Raw genomic sequence first — 23,094 nt, forward strand, 5'->3', positions numbered from 1 at the left:
TCCCTAATTTACCGACGTGCGTCTGTGGAGGGAAAAGTCCGCTGTGTGCGGATGCAAAATAGGAATGACACATGCGTCGCTGTACAAAGTCAATTGCGCTGGGTGTAAGATAGGGCCCAGAGCTGTTGGTGTGAACGGGCCTTAATACTTAATGAGCACGTTTACATCCACACCAGTACGCTGATAACTCACAGAAATCAGCTTATTGAAATATAACCTCTTGTCCAGGTTTACATGCAAATGAATGCAAGTAAACCGCGTTTACAAGACTTTATTAATAAATCAGGTTATTTCCCGATAGTGACGTCAAAATGTAATAATTAGCGTATCAGACTCTGAGTATTTCATTTGTTCTGTCGGTTGTGATGTTAAATGAAGCGTTATAAACTGAAGAAGAGTATTGCAACATGTCAGCCGCTCATATATTCTCCTCTCATGGAGTTACAGACGCAGCATTTTGACTGTACACCACTTCTTCTTCTTCTGCACTTTTATCATTTTTAGACTCTAGAAAGAGTCTGAGTTTGCGATATATTTCCTCCTCTCTCACTGCGAAACACTCGCTCTGTCTGGATGCGCTTGAACTCACAGTAAGGACCGTCACATATCACGCATGCGCACTTCAATAAGCCGACAGAAATCAGATTAATGCGTTTACATGCAGGGCGAAATCTAGATGATGATCGGTTTATGCTTCAGCCATTAAACGTTTATACTCCGATGAAGGAAAGCGGGTTAACACGATCATGATCGCGTGCATTATCCGCTTATTAAGCATAATCAGATTAAGAACGTGCATGTATGAACACAGTAATAATATTCTCTCTTACCTGTAATACGTAAATCTGGAAGCTGATGCCCAGGTCCACTACAGTCTCCTGGGTTTTGATAAAGTTGTTGAATTTGTTGTTGAGGTCGGTGCTGACGCTCATATCAGTGTACATTCTGTGCAGTTTGCTTGTGAACTCATAGCCACACGCTTGCTGCAAGGCAGAGAGAGAGGAACAATGACAGGTCTGCTCACTTTAATCACACAGAACCCTTCATCAGGCTCATCCGTGGCTCTGCATAATGACAACGCTGAGGCGCCCACAGCCAGCGAACACTCGGAGTCACATTTGTGAACCGTTACACACTCTTCAAGAAAGACGGCTGTGTGTGTGAGACTTTCTGTACCTTCAGTTTGTTGATCATGGCTTCCTCGGAGTCCATGGATAATGAAAGTCCGTGTATTAACCTCTTTGCAAGCATCCTGGCATAAAACTACAAGAATAAATGACAATTAAAAAGAGAAAAACAGGAAATCAGTGAGTGCCATTAACATTTTGCTAGCATGTTTGTTAACGTTTTAGCATATTGCTAGCACAACACTAGCATGTTATAACACATTTTATTACAACGTTTTAGCACATTTTAGCGCATTTTCCTAACATGTTTTAACATTTTCATATCGTGTGGTAACGTTTAACAATATGTTGATAACATGCTGTTTTCTAACATGTTAACATGCTGCAATATGTTTTAACACATTACTAGCACAATTCTAGCATGTTTTAACATGTTGCTAACATGTTTTAAATAATTGCTAACATGTTTTAACAAATTGCTAACATGTTTAACAAATTGCTAACATGTTTTAAAGAATTGCTAACATGTTTAACAAATTGCTAACATGTTTTAACAAATTGCTAACATGTTTTAACAAATTGCTAACATGTTTAACAAATTGCTAACATGTTTAACAAATTGCTAACATGTTTTAACAAATTGCTAACATGTTTAACAAACTGCTAACATGTTTTAAAGAATTGCTAACATGTTTAACAAACTGCTAACATGTTTTAAAGAATTGCTAACATGTTTTAACAAATTGCTAACATGTTTAACAAATTGCTAACATGTTTTAACAAATTGCTAACATGTTTAACAAACTGCTAACATGTTTTAAAGAATTGCTAACATGTTTTAACAAATTGCTAACATGTTTTAAAGAATTGCTAACATGTTTTAACAAATTGCTAACATGTTTAACAAATTGCTAACATGTTTTAACACGTTCATAACAAATGTGTTCAAGCCATGTCAGAATTAATGTAATTACATGATTTAAAAGAGTAACGTCCTCGTAGAACTCGAGATTTCAACTTTGTTAACTCTGTTAACACTGGTTGTCATCTCGCAATTACAGTAAATACAACATGGCATGAACGCAGCTCATGTTTCTCACGTTTTAGCATTTTTTTGCTAGCATGTTATAACATGTTAGCATGCTGCTAGCATCTTTTAAAACATTCCCAACATTTAAAGCTATTTTAACACACTGTTAAAACGTACTTTACATTTTGCTGTTTTAACGTTATCGTGGTGCTATCATGTTTTAACATGTTCATAGTATGTGCTAACATGTTTTAACATGATGATAACATATTTTAACAGTGCTAACATGTTTTCACATTTCTAACTTCTTGTTGGCATGCTTTAACATGCTGCTAGCATGTTTTAACATATTGCTAGCATGTTTTAACACATAGCTAAAACAACAATTCTAGCCCATTGTTAAAACATGCTAGCATGGGATGGGACACATCAAAATGTTTGACCAATAGCTTTTAGTTGACATCACAGACTATGATTTGCAACTTAGACATTCTCACTGTAGAGCATTTCAATGGACAAAAAAAAGTATCCATCCCTGAGCAAGAGATATGACATCATACATATTTTTGGTTCATTTTCCCAATAGAAAAATACTTTTTCTAAAGTTTTTTTTTTTTTTTTTTTTTTTTTATATATATATATATATATATATATATATATATATATATAAAGGGTTATTTTGTCAAATTTTAATTTAAATGCATCAACACAGGTTCGAATCCAGCTCGCAACATTTCCCATTTCCTGTTTCCCCATTTTCTTCTTTGCATCATTTCCTGTTCTCTTTAAATCAAGTCATGGCCTCACCTTCTGAAACACATCTTTATCATCGATGTATTTGAAGACGGTGATGAAGCTGGTCAGTTTGTCCTCGACTTCATTCTCCGTCATTCCTTTTGCAGACTTCTTCAACAGGTTGTCACAGTACTTGGCCAGCTGTGCGGCGGCGAGGAGGAAAAGGCGTGTTAATGTTCAGTCAGTGTGTGTTCATTAGGTTGGTAAGAGTGTATTTAGTCATCTTGATCTAAGGTTGGCAAGATAAACAGTGATTACACACCAGCTCAGGTGCTTTGCAGATGGATTTGGGCTCTCTGAAGTTCACTACTGAAGTCAAGGCCTGGAAGGGAAATGAGCAATAAAAGCACAAACCACAAACTCCAGTGTTTGGAAACACACACATGAACCCGAGGTCAACACTTTCACAATCCCAGACACCCCCTACTGGACTACAGGGAGAACGTTTGCACTGTTTGAACTGTAAAATTAATTTTCTGGAGAAAATGTGAGTGATGCTCTTCTGTGTTTAATTCTCAGCCATGGTGCTTTTAATATATGTTATATTATATTATATTATATTATATTATATTATATTATATTAAATAACTGCATTTGTATTATTTCAAAGTATTGAATTTCGTACTATCATTACATTACGTTATTGCATTACATTACATTATAATGTATATTAATATATATTTTATTATATCATATAATAATTTCCATAATTGCATTTGTATTATTTCATTATTGTTTTAAAGTATTGAGTTTTTACTATCCTTATGTTATGTTATTATAATTAATTATATTATATATCAGGTTCCATAATTGCATTTGTACTATTTTTAAGTATTGATGTTTTTACTATCATTATGTTAGGTTATTACATCATAATTTATGATATTATATATTAATCTCCATAATTATATTTGTATTATTTGAAAGTATTGATGTTTTTCCTATTATTATGTTATGTTATTACATTATAATTTATTATATTATATATTATTTCTCCATAATTGCATTAGTATTATTTCTAAGTATTGATGTTTTTACTATTATGTTATTTATTAAATTGGTAACACTGTATTTTAAAGTTTTGTCCGTTACACATCTTACATGTACTTACTATAGTAATAACAGTAAATGTAAATTATTCATAATTACAAGCAACCAACTCTAAACCAAACCCTACCCATAATGTTGTTAATTAATATTACTCATTACTTTTTTGTATGATTACACTGTAATAAGGGCAACTTAAAAATAAAGTGTAGCCTTTATATTACATCATACTGTGTAAATATTTCAAAGTATTGATGTTTTTACTATCAATAATGAGTGTCTAAATCTTTGCCTGTTACTGTATAGACACTTGTAAATCATTTTTAAACGGTGTTGAAATGTAAGTGTACCTTATCAAGCGCACTCATGAAGTGTTGGTCACCATTCAACACTGTGTTAATCAACTGGACAAATTTACTATGAACCTCTAACACTGACTCCACAAACTGGGTTGGCATCTGCAAGACAAAGATCAGAGAGCACCGCAATTAATGCTATATACAAATAATTCTGCATATAAACCTGTTCATATAATCACACATATAGCTACCAAGCACTTTTAGACTCTAAGGTTTCACAAACAGGGCTTAGATTAAGCCAGGATTATGCCTTAGTTTAATTAGTACATTTAAGTAGCTTTTATAAACATGCCAAAGAAAAAAAAAAACATTACTGATGTGCATCTTGAGACAAAACAATGGCAGTGACAATATTTTAAGATATGTCCGTGTAAGTTCCTTTTCAGCCTTTTAGTCTGGGACTAGGCTTAAGCCTTGTCTGTGAAACAGTTCCTTCCACATCACCCCAGTTACTCACGTTTTCCTGAGAGAGGTTACTGGTGGCTCTGAGACCCTCATCATGGATGTGGACCTGGAGCTCTTGGATCATGTGAGGTAAGCCGCTGGACACGGCCCGCAGTAGCGTGTACATATTCGCCATATCTGAAACCAAACAAACCATCAAGACGGCGTCCTACATTTACAACAAGCCAATGGACTACTTGCACAACTACTTCCGCGATCTACTTATTACACCTCGGGAGTTTCCGCTAACAGCGTTCAGCGCACCTACATACATGAGAACGCAGATTATCACTACGTTTTATGGCTGCCAATGGATTAAAGGGGTGGTTGATTATGATTTCACTTTTTGTGTAATGTTGCTGTTTGAGCATAAACAACATCTGCAAAGTTACAACGCTCAAAGTTCAAAGCAAAGGGAGATATTTGCTTTTACAGAAATCGCTTTTTAAGAACTATAACAAACGGCTGGTAGAGACTACACCACATTCCTCCCGAGTTAGTGACATCACCAACCCTAGAATTTACATAAACCCCGCCCCCTGAACACGATTGATAGATTATCATGACAGAATATGCTAATCAATGACTAGAAGATAACTACACATCAGCTACATAAATTCATCAACTAACCATTCAGAAATGTCCTGTTGCTTCTACATGTTGTCACTTCTTCTTGAGTCTCTCCATCTTTCTGACTCCGGTTTGAACATAAAAGGCTAAAAGTTTTAGAAATTTTCAGTGCATGTGTGTGTGAGGTAAAAGGACACGAGCTCTTGAAGCTCCGCCCCCTGTGCCGGAAGCAGCAGCTCATTTGCATTTAAAGGAACAGACACAAAACGGTGTGTTTTTGCTCACCCTCAAAAAGTGACAATTTTAACATGCTATATAAAAATATCTGTGGCGTATTTTGAGCCAAAACTTCACACACACACTCTGGGAATAATAAATAGACTAAATATATTGACCCACTAACCTGCAGCCGTCCTATATGCTCGTCTTCTCATTAACAGTGTTTTTCTCTTACTGATATTTCATACCTGTTGAGTTTACATTTTTTAATGAACTAAAAATGTTCAATTTTAACTAATAAAAAGGATTGCCTGTGTGCGTTTAGTCAACTCAATGACGACAGTACACTGAAATTATACATAAGTGAGATGTACTATTTGAAAACGGAAGTGTGTCACGAAGCTCAGTGCAAGTGGTCCATTGAGACGCATACACACACATACATAAATCCCTGAGCTGAAAGTGAAGGTTCACACTGGTTGTAAGCGTAAATAAGCCTGCTGACCCTCTCTCTTTTCCTGTCGGATGATATTTTGACACTCCCCGTGCAAGAACTGCAGGTGATCGGCCACCATCCTCTGCTGACATTCGTGGATGACTTTGGCGTAAGAGCTGGGGTGCAGATACTTCCGACATCTCACCTCTTCGTCTTTCAACCGGCCTAAAACCTGCAGGAGCAGCAGAACACAGCAGGAAGCAGAGCAAACGTCTCCTGATTACCATCACAGGAACGACAGCAACATGGCAAATGGACTAAATAACCAAAACCAACTGTTCTAAATGTAAAACACACCAATGCTATCATTTTTTCTAAATGTCATAATCATTTGTTAACAAACAGGTATTCATTACTTCAATGAGCTCATTGTTTCTGCATTAAATTATTGCATTGTTTAAATTAATATTTTTTTAGCTAACTGTGATTTGTACATGTACATTTCTGAAATACTTAACTTAGACAGTTTCCTCTGATTACAGATCACTCTAAATTGTAATGTGGAGTCACGCATTTTCTGTAAAGCTGCTTTGAAATGGTGTGTATTGTGAAAAGTGCGCTATACAAATAAATGTGAATTGAATTGTATTGGACAGGCTCACCTTCTCCATATATTGGGAGCAGTTGGACTCCTGCAGTAGATTGGAGGCTTCTTGTTTGTAATACTCGCCGGTTTTTGTCAGAAACGGCCCCTCAAAGATTTCCTGATAAAACTGGGGTTAAAAGAGAGGGTGTGGTCTTCAAATCAGACGCATGAGTGCAAAAACACACACACTCCAAGCATGCAAATATGCACACAAACGCTTGGGGTCGGTAAGATTGTTTAAATGTTTTTGAAAAGTCTCTTGTGTTCAACAAGGCTGCATTTATTTGATCTAAAATTGTGAAATATTATTACATTTTACAATAACTGTTTTCTGTGTGAATATATAGTACGATGTATTATTCCTGTGATCAAAGCTGAATTTTCAGCATCATTACTCCAGTCTTCAGTGTCACATGATCCTTCAGAAATCACTCTAACATGCCGTATCCGCCATACTTTTTATTTTTTCAGGATTGTTTGATGAATAGAAATTTCAAAAGAACAGCATTTATTTGGAATATGAATCTTTTGTAATATTAAAAATGTCTTTACTGTCACTTTTGATCCATTTAATGCCTCCTTGCTGATTAAATATATATAAAAAAAAATATTTTAAAAAGTATTATTTATTTTTTTAAACGGTAGTGTACAAAAAATACATTTTTAAAAATATTTACAGAAAATATTACTGAAGTTTCACATTAGCATAAAAATAACAAAAACTTTGAATCAATGTCACATAAAAAAAAAACATGCATCTAGACAGAGATTCTCACCTTTAGAGGAAACTTTTTCTTGTATTGTTCAACATGAACAAAGGAGTTGATAACCCCGTGGATTACTTTCTGATTTGGGTCCTCCCCACATCGGTCGCTACGGAAACAACATCAAAACTTACTAATTAATCTGCAAATGTATCCTCTGCAGAACTGACATATAATCAATAAAACTGAACTTGGGTTCAGGTCATGCAAAAGCGTCTGTGGGACCAAAGACTTGCCATAGATGCGAATTACGAACCGTAAATATATTTACAGTAAAACACAACAGAAACAAGCAAGTGGGCAGAATGGTTTAAAAGCTTGAACGTGAAGCTTGCATTTTTGTTACAGCACTTTTAACACAAAAAATAAGTTTGTTATTTGAGCTACTGTAGAGAACAAGGCTGGGCGGTGTGACAATATGTATTATTACCATGGTATAAAATGCTTATCGTTAGAGATTTTGCTATATTGTGTATATTGCCATATGTAAATCAATAGCGCGTGATGAAATGCATGAATTAGTATATAAAGAGTGGGATGTGCTTGATGTTAAAAAGAGTTATAAGCGCAATATATTATTAAAGACATGCGGTGCTTACCATCGTGAATTCAGTTCTCTTTAACGTTTTATTGAGCTTGAATGGTCGAATACACACGTAATTCTGTCAAAATGCCCATCGTGTGGAGTATTCATGCAAACACAGCTGTTATTACTCAAGAGCAATAAACAGTTGAGTGTAAAGCGGATGTATGTGTATAATGGATCCATGCGTTTGGTCTTAAAGTGACAGCAGCCTAATAAACCTACTTGCTGCTCTGTGTCATTAATGTTAATCACACAACAGATAAAACAACTCACTGCTCTTGACTGAATCACTTTTTAAGCTTCAATAAAAATACATTTATATTTAATTCATACAGTGAAGACTATGCAATATTTTATTTTTATGTTTGATTATTACATTTCTGTAGTAATTCCAACATGTTAAATAAACCTAATGTACCTGAAAAACTTAATTTGTTTAATTTGTATTTTTGTTATTTGCCATTTTTTTCTTATTTTTAATAAACAACATGAGATCAAATTAAACAAAATAACTATATTATTTTATAAATAAAATTTCTCATATCGTGAAATAAGAATTTAGTAATATCGCCAACTCCTAAAAGAGAATTAGGTGAACTATATTTAAATGTGAAAAAACTACAACTGGTTATGCAATTCTGGTGTAACTCCTGTGGGTGGAGCACAATTTTATTCCTTTAGGGATGTTAATTATTAATTGCTGTTTATTGATTACGCTTGGCTTGCTCCCTCAAACCCTTGGCTATTTGTAGAATTGAAGTGGACAAAAATTGTAAAAAAAAACAGACTAAAATAATTAAATATTCAATATTGACTGATACAAAATAAATAAATTTGTCAATAGAAATAAAATAAAATAAAATAATGGTTAAAGTAAATCAAGTTAAGGCGAGACACTACAGGTGAATAGGGTAAAATTTTTAACTAGCAGATATCACCATGAAACTTTCCTAGTTGATTACCTACATTAACATGAGAAAAAAAATGTATTACACGTTTTCTGTAATTTAATGTTTAAATATGCAAATTAGGCATTATCTAATTAAATATGCACTAATTTGCATTTATTTTAAAAAACAAAATCTGAGTATGGGATAAAGCCAGGTTCAAAATTATTTTTTTATTGTGTTCACATATTAGATGGGGGGAAAAATTACAGAGGGATTTATGGATATATACTTTTGTTATCCTGTAAATCAGAATATACTGTCAATAGCCTTAAAAAAAATGATTTGCCATGTTTTTTGGAATAAAATGTTATATAAATCAGGCTAGGAATAATATATTTACAAATCCCTCTGTAAATGTCTTCATAATATAACTAGGTACAAGACTGGAAGGTTTGGTGTATATCGGTGCTACTGAAGTGGAGATTTCAGACTTGGAGAATGAGAGAAAAGTCATTTTGAGAAAACAGGCTTTTAAAGGTCCCGTATTATGCCCCTTTTCACAAGATGTAAAATAAGTCTCTGATGTCCCCAGAGTGTGTATGTGAAGTTTCAGCTCAAAATACCCCACAGATCATTTTTTACAGCATGTTTAAATTGTCATTTTTTGGGGCTCAGAAAAACGCGCTGTTTTAGTGTGTGCCCTTTAAATGCAAATGAGCTGCTGCTGGACGACCCAGGGGGCGGAGCTTCATAAGCTCACGCTCAGTCTCTCAGGACAATTCATCTCACGGAATGATGATAATATCAGAAACTCTCAGTAACGGTGTTCATTTCGAGTCGGACAATAATGCCTACAGAGTCAGAGTGCTGTATAGAGATGAAACAGGTATAGTTTAGTAGTTTAATTACGGTTATTATAACGTATTTGTCATCTGCTTGTATGTATCCATTATTTATTAATAGCCTACAAGTCTGCTGTCTGAATGATGATCAAACATATACTGATGAGTTTAATAAAGTTTATTGTACATCACACAAAAGATGAAGCGTCAGTTTTACTTCAGAAAATCACCGTAAGAGCTGAGTAAACACAGTAAGTTATAAGAAGTGCGCAAGTACATAAACGAATTTCGGTAGAGTTGAGGGAGCATTCCTGTGGGCGGAGGTTAGTCAAGAAACGGTTCTAGTGACGTCATTAAAGAAGGAAGTAGAGGGATGTAGTCCAAACGGGCCGTTCGATGTAGGCGACTTCTGTTAAATAAAATATCTCGCTTGGCATTGAACTTTGAGCTTTATAATTTTACAGATATTATTTATGCTCTAACAGCAACATTACACACTAACTAAAGTTTGAAACATGGGATCACGAAGAACGGGACAATAGCCGAAAATAGCCGATACAAACTCAAATTTAACCATTTATATCCTATTATTAAATTTTACAGATTATAACATTGTCTTCTATGGTGTTAAACACACCTACCTCTGTTAAAATCTCAGAAAAATTGGTTTAGGGTTTCATGACCCTTTAAAGGAGCTGTATGTAAGAAATGTATTTCAATTAATCATAAAATGGCTCTGATATGTCACTAGGAATTAAGAAATCATGTTCATTTCAAATGCTTATATCACTGACAACAGTAGTCCGGCCAGGATATTGTCATTTAAAAAGTGAAGTTGCAGCCCTCAACTGATGTTGATGTTGTCATCTTGTGTTTTGGCCTGAAGCGCCACCCTCCACCTATCTACCAATCACGAAGTCAGTAGTGTTTCGGCATCCGGGTTGCCAGCTCTGCTCTAGTTACCACAGCTACGTAGCAGCCTACATTCCTGCTGGATCCTGCAGCCTATCTGGCAACCTCGAGTCAGGGGGAGGGGGAGGGGATACACCACTCTACAGTAATTTGAAAGTGATTGCAGTACCAGTTTTGGCCACAATCTTACATACGGCTCCTTTAAAGAATTAAATATTCGGATGATTTCGCGGATGATTTATAAAGCCAACTTTTGTTGAATTTATGAGAAATCTACAGACGCAAATAGACAAAGTGTAGTAAAATAAAGACCTAAATGTGTATTTCTGACTTTTTTTCACCACAGGTCATGTTACTGAAGACAAATATCCCAAAATCTCAAAATTGACCAATGAAAAAAAAACAATGTTTTTGCCTGCCGTGTCTCGCCTTAAAGAAAATAAAAGTGAAATAAATGAAAATGTTTCGAGGTAAAGTTGTATTAAACCTGGAAACATTCCTCCCATCTTAAGGTTTAACCTACTTCTTGATCTCCTTCAGAAGCATCCCGATCAGCATCGGTTGAAGGGGCTCGATCATTAACTTCCGCCACATGTCCAGTGCAAGCTACAAATACAACAACAACAACAACACCACTGTTTATGACAGAATAAAAACCCAATTTGACATTTGAACAGTGAATAGCTCATCATCCTATTGTGTTGTGCCGGGTTAGGAAGCCCTGCATACCTCTCCGATCTCCATTAACGGCTCATTCATGTCCACTCCTCCGTATCCATACTGCAGGTCCGCCTCGGTCAGCTTGTTCTTCTTAATAAACTGTGTGTTGAGGTACCTGCAGCAAATTCATCAAAACACTAATTAGGGAAGAGCAGTTGCTATTATTCTAAATGAATGTTGATGCACAATAAAGCCACGGGTGACGTCACTTCAATAGCCGCTTGTTTTCACAGCTGACCAAGACCAGCGGGACAGTGACGGGGTTCAGGCGGTGAAACCAAGCAGAAACTGACCGAGGCCGACTGCATGCCAGAGAAACAAAACCTTGTGCACTCGATGTAGCGCATGCTAGTGAACACTCGCAATCAGTGCTAATGTATGATATCAAATGAAGATAACTATCCCTCTCCACAAATCCTCAGACCGGCGTACTAATCCTGCTATCCTGTAACATGCTTATTGTGTGTGCACAGTATGCAAACTTTCTGAATGCATGAAATAACAGGAAAATCTAGTGTGTGTGCCAAACTATGCAGTTTACAATAGGCACACTTCTGGGAATACCGTATCCCACAGGGCAACGCTCCCGGCTCCTAATGAACTGTTATTTTAACATCCCTGTGGTGACGGATTCAGACAAGTTTACACAAAACTAGATTAAGAATTGCAAAACTATTCAATTACTTTTCATGCCTGATATGATAACAGGACTGAACTCCTATACAGGACTGATGCATATAATTATTTTAAAAGTGACAGTAAAGACTTTTACATTGTTACAAAAAAACTATTTCAAATAAATGCTGCTATTTTGAACTTTATAGGCATCAAATAATCCTGAAAAAATGCATCAGATCTTCATATTAGAGTGATTTCTGAAGGATCATGTGACACTGAAGACTGGAGTAATGATGCTGAGAATCCAGCTTTGATCACAGGAATAAATTACACTTTACTATATATTCACATAAAAAACAGCTGATTTAAATTGTAATACTATTTCACAATATTACTTTTTTTTTACTGTATTTAAATGAAGAGCATAACAGACCTTTAGTCAGTGTGTACTAATATATATGGGTTTTACATATATACATATATAAGATTTCTAGTCGAGACTAATATTGGTCAAACTAAAGTAAAACACAAAAGACCAATAATCGAATTCTTAGACAACCACTCGATCACGATATAGCCTAATATAAACACTTATTTAAGTTAAGGTTCACCATCCAAGAATCACACCAGCATGAACACAAACACCATTTACCAACCAAAAACTCTGAAGTACTGAAGCTCAGTAAAATTAATTTCAGAATTAAAAGTTCATTTATCCACATTTCATCTGTCAACCACCTGATATTGTTTAGCAAACCTGGTAGTCCCGCCCCCAACTCCACCATTGGTTGAGCCAGAGAAAGACAACCTATGAACTGCTTATGTGTCGTTGTCTCTGCACATTAAACTCGACTAGGAGGATTCGAGCGCTGAAGAACACACATCACATCACATGAACTCCCAGCGCAGCTGAACTCGCCTGTATAAGCAGTCCATGTACTCCGCTCCTTTGCTGTATTCCTCCCAGTATCTGTGATACATCACCAAAACCTTTTCTTCAGACTCCAGGACTCTCTGTAAGACACACACCACAATGATAAAAGACATCCGCGATCAAAAGCTAACGGCACTGACCTGAGAACGAGGCGTTCTTACCTTGAACAACTGCCGGACGTGGTTCTCCAGAAAGACCTTGGTCTCGGTGTACAGTCGCTCCCCTAAAGGCTCTGGATATGCAACACACAGCGCGTATATGTCACTGAAGCTCACGTTAAGGGGTTTTAATGCGGGATGCATGAAGTTAGTCCACCTTTGAAACTTTGAAAACTTAGACTTTGAAAGAAGTCTATTCTGCTCATCAAGGATGCATTTATTTGCTCAAAAATACAGTAAAACAGTAATACTGTGAAATATGATTACACTTTAAAGTAACTTGTAATATAAAGTGTCATGTGATCAAAGCTGAATTTTCAGCATCATTACTCACATGATCCTTCAGAAATCATTCTAATATGATGATCTGATGCTCAAGAAACATTTTATTATTATTATTATTATCAATGTTGAAATTATGCTGCTTTATATTTTGGTGATTTTTTAAGGATTCCTTGATTAGAAAGGTCAAAAGAACAGCATTTATGTGTAATAGAAATCTTTTATATCATTATAGCTGTCACTTTTGATCAATTTAATGCATCCTTGCTGAAAAAATAAACTTTCAGAAAAATTTTTGTTGAAAAAAGTTTTGAATGGTGGTGTAAGAGGTACGTATAAAACACATTTAATAAATGCCAATTATGGCTTAGCACCCTCTTAAAATAAAACCTCCAATTACAAGAAACATTCAAAAGGAAGAAGAAAGAGGAAGCAATATTTCTCAACCGGGACAGTGTGTCAGGATACGAGAAGCGGTCGTTCCACGTCGCTCTCTCCACATAATCGAGCATCACGACCGCTCTGATCGTCGTCAGGAGCTTGTTCCACGTCTCGTCGAAATCCACCACCCGCGGCTTTAAGGACATGGTGTGTGGCTTCGGCTTCCACTGCGGGGGGAGAGACGTCAACAGGTGACAGTCAGCCCGTTACAGCATTATACCCTTTAGTGTTGCTGTTAACTAAAACTATTAAAAGCATTTTCGGGAACTGAAATGGTGAAAATAAACTGAAATACGTTTAAGTTGAAGTGCTAAAATTGTTCAAACTAAAACTACAGCAAAATTAAATAGAATAGGAATATTTAAGCAAAACAAAAAATAATAAAAATTAGAAAAGTTTTTTAGAATTAAAATGAAAACTAAAAATTAAAAAAAATCTAATTCAAAGTATTAAAAAATATTATAAAAGTATAACTAATTTTAGAAAAAATGACTTTTGCAAGTCAAATGGACTGGATAAGGATTTTTGTTATAATGCATTTTATAGATTTTCACAACGAGTTGAGCATAAATAGCAAATTAGTAGAAAATCACATGTTTTTTCCCCATTGATTAGTATTTTAAAATGTCCTGGGGTTTTCTATAACTTCCTAAAAGTGAAACTGTATCTCCTGCTGCACATAAATTGTTCAAATACAGTTTTGTTTTACAGTTTTATATTTATCATCAATATACTTGTAGTATAAGACCAATATAATAAAGATATTTCTCTATTTTCATATTATGAGTTAACTTGAATAATTCATATTTCCAAATATTTTAAATAGTTTGTTTGAAGTTCAAAAAAATAATGAATACATCTTTGATTTCTACAATTCGTCTCATTTGCTATATCTATATTTTATATCAAGTTATCAACCTCCTGCTCTCAACCCCTGACAGTCAGTATTGGGTGGTGATGGCGCAGTGGATAAGACACATGCCTTTGGTGTGAGAGACCCGAGTTCGAACCCACTGTGAGACACCAATGTGTCCCTGAGCAAGACACTTAACCCCTAGTTGCTCCAGAGGCGTGCGACCTCTGACATGTATAGCAATTGTAAGTCGCTTTGGATAAAAGCGTCAGCTAAATGAATAAATGTAAATGTAAATTAATTACTGTAATTTAATTACTTTTCCCTCGAAAAAGTAAAGTAAGGGATTAATCTTACTTTTTCTGTAATTTAATTATGGTTACTTCTGAGGTAATTGCATTAAATACTGTACTTAGACTATAGAACAATTCTATATAAAACAAAAGTGGATTTAACATCAAAATTGAATGTTAAAATGTATGTTTCTAATGTAACTTCTCCCTTTACACACTTTGGTCAGTTCAATAATAATTTATGCAATTGTATATTGTTAATTTGACAGAATCAAAACAGCAGTTTCATGTCAATCCTTGTATTGTTCAACTGTCCGAGGTTGATATGGGATATATTTAGAACGTAATTAATGAGTAATCTGATACTTTTTACAGAGAGTAATAGTACAGTAATCTAATTACACTTTTGAAGAAGTAATTATTAACAATCAATGAATTATTATTATTTATTTATTTTTTAGAGTAACTTACCAAACACTGCTAACAGTTGACCACCACAACACACCAATTTAACAATAAATTAATATCAGTTGACACTTGACAGGTCTGTCTAGAAGAGAATAAAGACATGCATGTCTGCCTTCTACACAAAACAACCATAAACCTCATAAACAACATCACATTCACGGGGAAACTAATTATTGGAGTAACTGATTGTCACAACAAAGGCAGATCAGTGAAGATCAACTCATTATCTCAGTGTCAACATCCAAAATAGCTGTCAAGGCACATCAAAATATCAATATCATGTGATCTACATAGAAACATCCCTATAAATAGCCAAAACAAATGAGTTAACACCTCAAGTAAATCCAGTTGCTGTGAAACAGAGTCACCCCCAAACCTGCAGAGGCCTAGTTACACATATCCATGATATGACTGCATTAAAAACAGAAGCTGTGGGTTATTTTAAGCAGACGTGATTGAATAACAGCTGTGTGCTGTGGTAAACACACACGTACACGTGTGTTTATAAGCGATCGGTGTGTGTTTCTGATGTAAAGACAGTGTTATGGAGCTGAAACTGCAGCTAACGTCTGTGCTAGCATGAGCGCTGCTCATTCACACACACACCTGAGATTGAGAAAGCCCTGCTGAGCTGCGAGTCTCGGGCGGTCAGGAGGCTCGGCTGGGCCGGGTCTGGATGTGTTGTCCACGGGTCAGTGTGTCACGGCTGTGGGTTTGAAGTGAAGCTGTCAAGACGCTTGATTCCTCTCTCTCTCCCTCTACACCTCTGCCATTGCCTTTCACGGACTGCACCACTGCATCAGCTGTAGGGGTGGACGAGCGCAGTTAATGATGGACACAGTTATAATAACCTTTAAACTACACGAGACGTTGAATAAGCGTTTATTTATAAGTTAATACAAATAATGTGTATTAATGGGATATACTGTGCATAAAATAAATGATAATATTGTATCGCAGCTTTTACCGGACTCCCCCTTTTATTGGTGGTATGACCGAAAAGTACGGCAGCTGTTCGCGGACAAAGTCGTGACAGAAGAGGCATGAGTAAGAAAATTGACAAAACTCTTTTTTCTTAACGTTCCAGGTCCTTGACGGTTGCATTAACGATAATTTTAGTACTTTTTATAAAGAAATGTTTGGGGGGAAACATTCTATTTTTGAATTTAGCTTTACTCGTTATGATATTTCAGTTTTAACAGAACAAATAGCCCATAAGAAATCAGATTAAAATTTATTTTTGTCATAAAAATGTGTTTACACCGAATCTGTAATGGTTTTTCAGAGTCATTTAAAGGTGGCTTAAATTGAATCATATATATATATGTTATCGATCACTTAATTACAACAGAACTTAATGTTATCTTTGAATCATATCATATTTGTACAAACTATAATAAGGTTGGATATACCTTAATAATAAGATCATTTGCACTTGGATTGGGTGTAACAGCACTGGTGGACCCCAGGGACACACGTGAAGCCTAAAGTAAGAAGGCCTAGTGTAACCGGTCCTACTCAACCCGATTCGAACAGGAGTCTCCAGTGTGGAAGGCGCGCGCTAACAAGGATGCTAAAGACCTCAGCCGCTAGCACACCTCTTGAGGCTAGGGGAGTGAGGTTTACACGCACAGCTCTTACTGGCCACATTCGATTCACTAGTGTCCTAAGTGTCTCTTTAATATATATTTCAATAAAAAGAGAAAATTATATTGTTTTCTAAATTTATTTGGACAGCAATATATAATTCAGTCATGTATGGATGTATGCCGGGTCTTTTGGAAACAGAACATAAGGAAAGCCAAAGGCCCAGATGGTGTCTCGCCCAAGTGTCTTACCCAAGAAACCAAAAATCACTGGATTAAATGATTTCAGACCAGTTGCTTTGATGTCTGTGGTCATGAAGTCAGTTGAGAAACTGGTGTTGACCACCTGAAGGACACCACTGGCCCCTTGCTAGACCCTCTTCAGTTTGCTTATCTGGTCAGTTGATGCTGTCAACACGGGACTGCACTTCATCCTGCAACATCTGGACAAACCAGGGACTTGTGCAAGTATCCTGTTTGTGGACCTCAGCTGGTCTTTCAACACCATCATCCCAGATACCCTCCTGACTAAACTGACCCAGCTCTCTGTGCCCACCTCCATTTGTCAGTGGATCATCTACTAGTAAGGCTGGGAAAATTCACTGGCACTCGACAGGATTGCATTCTCTCCCCTCTGCTCTTCTCCCTGTACAACACCGACTGCACTGCAAAAGACCCATCTGTCAACCTCCTGAAGTTTGCAGACCGTCTGGTGCAGTCACAACAACCTGGAGCTGAACACGCTCAAACATGTGGAGATGATTGTGGACTTCAGGAGAAACATTACCTCCACTAACCATCATGAAGAGCACTGTGGGGCCATTCAGATTCCTGGGCACACACTATATCTCAGCACCTGAAATGCCTAATATGACATTATTACATAGAAGCTTGGCCTGGGATTTGCCTCTTGATCGTCCACAGCAGATACAGGGCAGTTCTTCTGTGCTTGGACAGCTCTCAGCTCCTTAATTAGATGTTTAAGACTGGTTAGATGGGAAGAAGAATTCTCTTGTGTAGTCTGCTTTCTGAGTGCGGTTTTAGGATTAAGTGGTGAGCTATCAGTAGCACTGTAGATACATTTAAAACTTACTGTATTTACATTCTTAATGCACTTTCCTAGTCTTATTGTACGTCATTCATTGCAGCATGTTATTAAAATGAAAATATATATATATACAGTATATATATATATATATATATATATATATATATATATATATATATATATATATATAAATATTTATTGTGATGCTTTCCTGTAGTTCAAACAGTAGAGCGCTGGCGCTTTCAACGCTAAGGCAATGGGTTTAATTCCCAGGGAAAGCAAAAACTAAGAACTGATAAGAATGTAAAATGTGTATCTTGAAATGCAATGTAAGTCGCTTTGGATAAAACCGTCTGCCCTAATGCATAAATGTAAATGTTTATCTAAGTGAAACGGCAGCAGAGGTTGTACTTCCGCCACAGGCGCAGATAACACTGTCATTGAATCTGTTCTGTGCTCTTCTACAATTGTCTGGTTTGGGTCAGCCACCATATCAGACATACGTAGATTGCAACAGACTGTTAGGACAGCTGAGAGGATAATTGGTGTGTAACTGCCCAGACTTTAGGATGGGCAATAATAACTCATGTAAATACATATTTATATTTATACAGTTGTGTACAGTTTGCTTATCATCTAATCTACCCAGACCTTAATATGTACATAGGCCTTCTACTTCCATATAAAGGTACATTATATCCTTTTGGTGCTTATGCCAATCAGGCATTAGACAATAATAACTGTATTATGCATTATGCATTATTTTCATGTTATCACTGTAAAGCTGCTTTGAAACAATCTGTAATGTAAAAAAACACAGTATAAATAAAGGTGACTTGATTTGACTCATGTAAATACACATTTATATTTATACAGTTGTATACACAGTACTTAATTTGTATATCTGTACATAGGCCTTCTACTTACCATCTAAATGTATATTACTTTTTTCCTCTGCTAATTACATTTTTCTAGATGTGTATGACATTGTTTTTTCTTTAATTGCATGCATTTAATTATTTCTCTCTGTTCTGTTGTGTTATGTATTTAAGTAAGTACCTTAGAGCTCTTGGAAACCATACCAAATTCCTTGTTTGCTTGTGCACACTTGGCAAATAAAGTGCATTCTGATTCTTCTGACAGATGACAAATATGTATTCATTGTCATTAGGATGTAGGCTATATAAAATTATCTATAAGCATGTTGGAGATCACAGACTTCTTTTCATGAAAAATTAAACTCAGGAAATACTGTACATTTACAGAGGTTGTATTTTTATTGTACGTGAAGTTACTGAACCATTTACACTGATGCCAGTGATGTAAAAAAAAACAGACCAACCACAGCTCATGACATGGAGTGTCACGGAGCTATTACCCCTTTTCCACCAGCATGAACCTGGTACTAGTTTAGAGCCAGAGCTATTGCCGGTTTGGCGTTGGTTCGATTGACGAGCCGGTTTGCCTCTCCACAGGCCAGAGACCCACCACAGAGCCAGATCTTACGTCACTGGATACATCTCATGTTGCCCAACAAGGCTAGCACGGCAGCGCCTAACACAGGAGTGTCCAATCCTACTCCTGGAGGGCCACTATCCTGCAGAGTTTAGCTTTAACCCCAATTAAACACCTGAACCAGCTAATCAAGCTCTTACTAGGCATACTAGAAACTTCCAGGCAGGCATGTTGAGGCAAGTTGGAGGTAAACTCTGCAGGACAGTGGCCCTCCAGGACAGAGTTTGGACACCCCTGGCCTAACACAAGCACACCAGGTTTGTTCGAGATGCATCGGCTTCTTGCAGGCCCATCGGTCCGCGCATTTCCGATGCATCTCGAACAAGCCTTCCATCAACAATGGCAGTCGTTTCGTTACTATTGATGCTCATGGCTTTGCAAACCTACATCGGCATACAAACACAGCAAATCCAACGCATTCGTGCAGCTCGCCGTGATTTGCATAGACGGAGATTACAATCAAGCTGCACTATTAACTCAATAAACTGCTATTTAAAAAATGACGGTCACGAGTTTCTGTTCATCTCGTTGGTCACGGTAACCCCGCCCCTGACGCAAGCGGTTCTTACTTCTAGACCAGCAATGTATTGGTGCTACTTATGAAACACTTTTTCTGGTTCAGAACTGGTGCTTTAGGTGTCGAAAGACAAATAACTGATTTGAAACTAGGCTCTGAACCAGCACTCAAACTGCCTTGGTGGAAAAGGGGTATATGAGAGAGAACTCAAGCACAGAATGAGTGTTAACGGGTTTTGACAAGACAATAGATGGTGGGTGAGGAGGTGATAACAGTCCAAACAGTAGGCAGGGAACAAAGCACATGACAGGCAAGCTGAGAGGGTGGCCGCTGAGTCCAGTCCAAGGTGAACAGGCTGGTGATCTGTGATAGATGTGCAGCATATTATAAAGGGAGCAGAAAACACGAGGAACAGGTGTCAATACTCAGACAAGGAACAGGTGAACACACCCACACAAACGAAGACTAATCAATGACTCAAACAAGAGGGAGTGGTAATTGGAAACAAGGAGGCTGGAACAGAGGAGCACATGGCCAACACATAGACAGACAGAGCCATGTGTTCAAGCACAACACAAAAATAGACACATTAAACAAAGACAAGACTGACAGAACTGTCAGAGGAGAACCCTGACAAGGAGCCCACCCCCTCCCTGTATATTCAGCTGTGATCCCCGAAGCTGCATTCTTGTTGTATTCCCGTGAAGACTTTCCTTCAGCACCTGCACTGCTCCAGTTCACAAACATACCGTTATGATTGCCGCTGCCAAATGCAGTGCAGTTACTATCTGTTGTGGATATTACCTCTTTCTCTGCTCTCGTTTCTGAGTGTTTCTACTTTTCTTTCAATAGCTGTATCTCCTAACCTAGCTAATGCATCAAGGCGAGCTAAGTTGATAATTTGACTCAACATATCGTGTCCAAGATCGCTGCAGAGAAAAGGAAAGATGCCCCACCTTCCCGCTTATGTCCGGTGGCATGTGTATTCATGATTTCGGGCAATTTTCGATTTGCATGCATGGGTAATATGCATGCAAAGTATGCTCAAGCCGCACTGATGGATGTGGAAAGTTGCAAGCACTGTTGTGTGATGCCGGCCAGGATTTTGGAAAGAAGGCTTCGGGTGGCTGCATCTACAAAAGATGAACCATGTCTCTCTATCATCGCTTCTTCGACTAAGGGGGCTCAACCCTCTCCCCAGCGGGATCTTTCTTCATGAGGGGATATCACAGATGAGGAGTCCCCTGAGCTTACGCAGCTTTTTGACCAACATCTGCTAGCATAATGCGATGAGGTGGATGATGAGGCGGATCAGTAGATGTTAGCTCGCCTCCTCCGGGATGAGCCGGATGATGAGGAGGATGACGCTATCCTGTCTGTGGCCCAAGCATGCAGGCCGTGAGCGCACAAAGTGCCAATTTAGCGTTGAAGGGGGTGGATTGTGACCTAGTGGAGGTTTGTAAGCATGCGCAGCTAAGATTAGCATCGCTTATCATGCATGATCAGGCATGTAACTCCTGGGAGTTAACCGGGAGTTAAACAGGATATTTACTTCTTTGTTGATGGCCTATCAAGCCGAGTTATTGGAGGAGCTGGGCACTTAGGAGGGAAATCTTTTATATAATAGACCTATGCACCTTGCATGGTGCGGTACAAAACTGCGGCCATATTTTGGCTCTCGCCGTTGAGGGTGAGAGGTCGCTCTGGCTTAGTCTCTCAAGTATTGGTCTCAAGTATTGGAGACTTTCTCCTGTGGATTCAAAAGAGTTGGTCGGCCCAGCTGTGCGGCAATAAGACAGAGATGCAACCTTCAAAGAAAGGAAGGTGAGGCGTTTGACATCTGTCTGCCACGTAAAAGAGCTCCGCATCCTCCTGTTAATCAGATAAAGAGTAAAAGAGTATGCATATTTGCCGTGCTGTCCGAGGGAGGTCGGAATGTGGCTCAATCCCAGAATAATCCCCCGTATTCCTGGATGGGAAACAGCCGAGAGTGAGGAGTCAGGGTGGCAGAGGAATGCAGAAAAAACTGTTGAGGAACATATGAACATGCTCCTCACAAACTTTGTTATTAAAACTCCCACATGACTTTAATAGTGTTATTAAGCTGTGTACATGTCTAAAATGCACTTCGATAATGCAACTAAAATATAATACTCCACGTCTTAATTTCGATTTGTGTTTACATAGAGTCTGACTTAAGCCGGATTAAGGTAATCAGAAATCCCTGTTTGCGTGGTTTCTTAATCAGAGTATTGTCTTAATTGGCTTAATATCGGAATATTGTTGTCCATGTAAACGTACTGAGTGAAAACAGATTGTCTATCCTTCTGTTAGCCCCTCGTTGGCCGAGAATGCTGTGGCTGGCAGAGATTGTTCAGGGAAAGCCCTGTCCGCTCCCATTGATATTTCGCCCATACCCGGAATGTGTCACTCTTTGGGTCTGGCCTGTGAAGGGTTAAATTTGAATGTGCTTCCTCAGAAAGTTATAAACACTATCTTGAACATTAGAGCCCCATCTACACACTCATTATATGATCTTACATGCCATGTGTTTGGGGATTCGCACTTATTCAGTGAACCGTGAGTTAAATACTCTGTTTTTTACAACGGGTTTCCTATTATTAAAGTTAATCTGGCTGCAATTTCGGCTTACCACGTATGCTTCGGTGGGACGAAGTCTTCTAATACGCCGTGTGTCGAAGAGGCTGGTCCCGCCAGGCTTATCCATGGTTCTGAATGCTTTAACTCGGGCCCCGTTTGAACCTCTGGAGAGTGTTCATATTAAGCTCCTATCTCTGAGAACCTTCGTTCCCGAAGTCAGTGATTCGCTGCTTTGGACTTGTGTGCCTTTTACCCCCCTCCTTTTTCTTTGGAGGAGGAACGGAAATTGCACACTTTCTGTCCTGTATGAGTGTTACACTATTATGTTAACAGGACACGATCGTTCAGGAGGAAGGATCAGTTATCAGTTTCATGGGCCACTCAATGTAAGGG

General features: G+C 37.6%; 1 protein-coding gene across 1 annotated transcript in view; it reads right to left on the minus strand.

Annotated features, from left to right (window-relative positions):
* Positions 1-16,235, minus strand: part of cul2 (cullin 2) — a 29,895-nt gene extending 13,660 nt beyond the window's left edge. The window contains exons 1-15 of the mRNA XM_084102512.1: positions 16,041-16,235; positions 13,848-13,987; positions 13,101-13,203; positions 12,925-13,019; positions 11,397-11,502; positions 11,191-11,273; positions 7,450-7,546; positions 6,690-6,800; positions 6,097-6,259; positions 4,816-4,940; positions 4,350-4,457; positions 3,215-3,274; positions 2,965-3,093; positions 1,177-1,263; positions 831-983 (exon numbers count right to left, since the gene is read on the minus strand). Coding sequence (XP_083958638.1) covers positions 831-983; positions 1,177-1,263; positions 2,965-3,093; positions 3,215-3,274; positions 4,350-4,457; positions 4,816-4,940; positions 6,097-6,259; positions 6,690-6,800; positions 7,450-7,546; positions 11,191-11,273; positions 11,397-11,502; positions 12,925-13,019; positions 13,101-13,203; positions 13,848-13,966 — 1,539 coding nt within the window. The 5' untranslated portion in view covers positions 13,967-13,987; positions 16,041-16,235. The remainder of the gene's footprint in view (positions 1-830; positions 984-1,176; positions 1,264-2,964; positions 3,094-3,214; positions 3,275-4,349; positions 4,458-4,815; positions 4,941-6,096; positions 6,260-6,689; positions 6,801-7,449; positions 7,547-11,190; positions 11,274-11,396; positions 11,503-12,924; positions 13,020-13,100; positions 13,204-13,847; positions 13,988-16,040) is intronic.
* Between the last annotated feature and the right edge of the window lie 6,859 nt (positions 16,236-23,094).

The sequence above is a fragment of the Abramis brama genome (genome assembly GCF_963993115.1).
Source record: "Abramis brama genome assembly, chromosome: 24".
Taxonomy (NCBI): Eukaryota; Metazoa; Chordata; class Actinopteri; order Cypriniformes; family Leuciscidae; genus Abramis; species Abramis brama.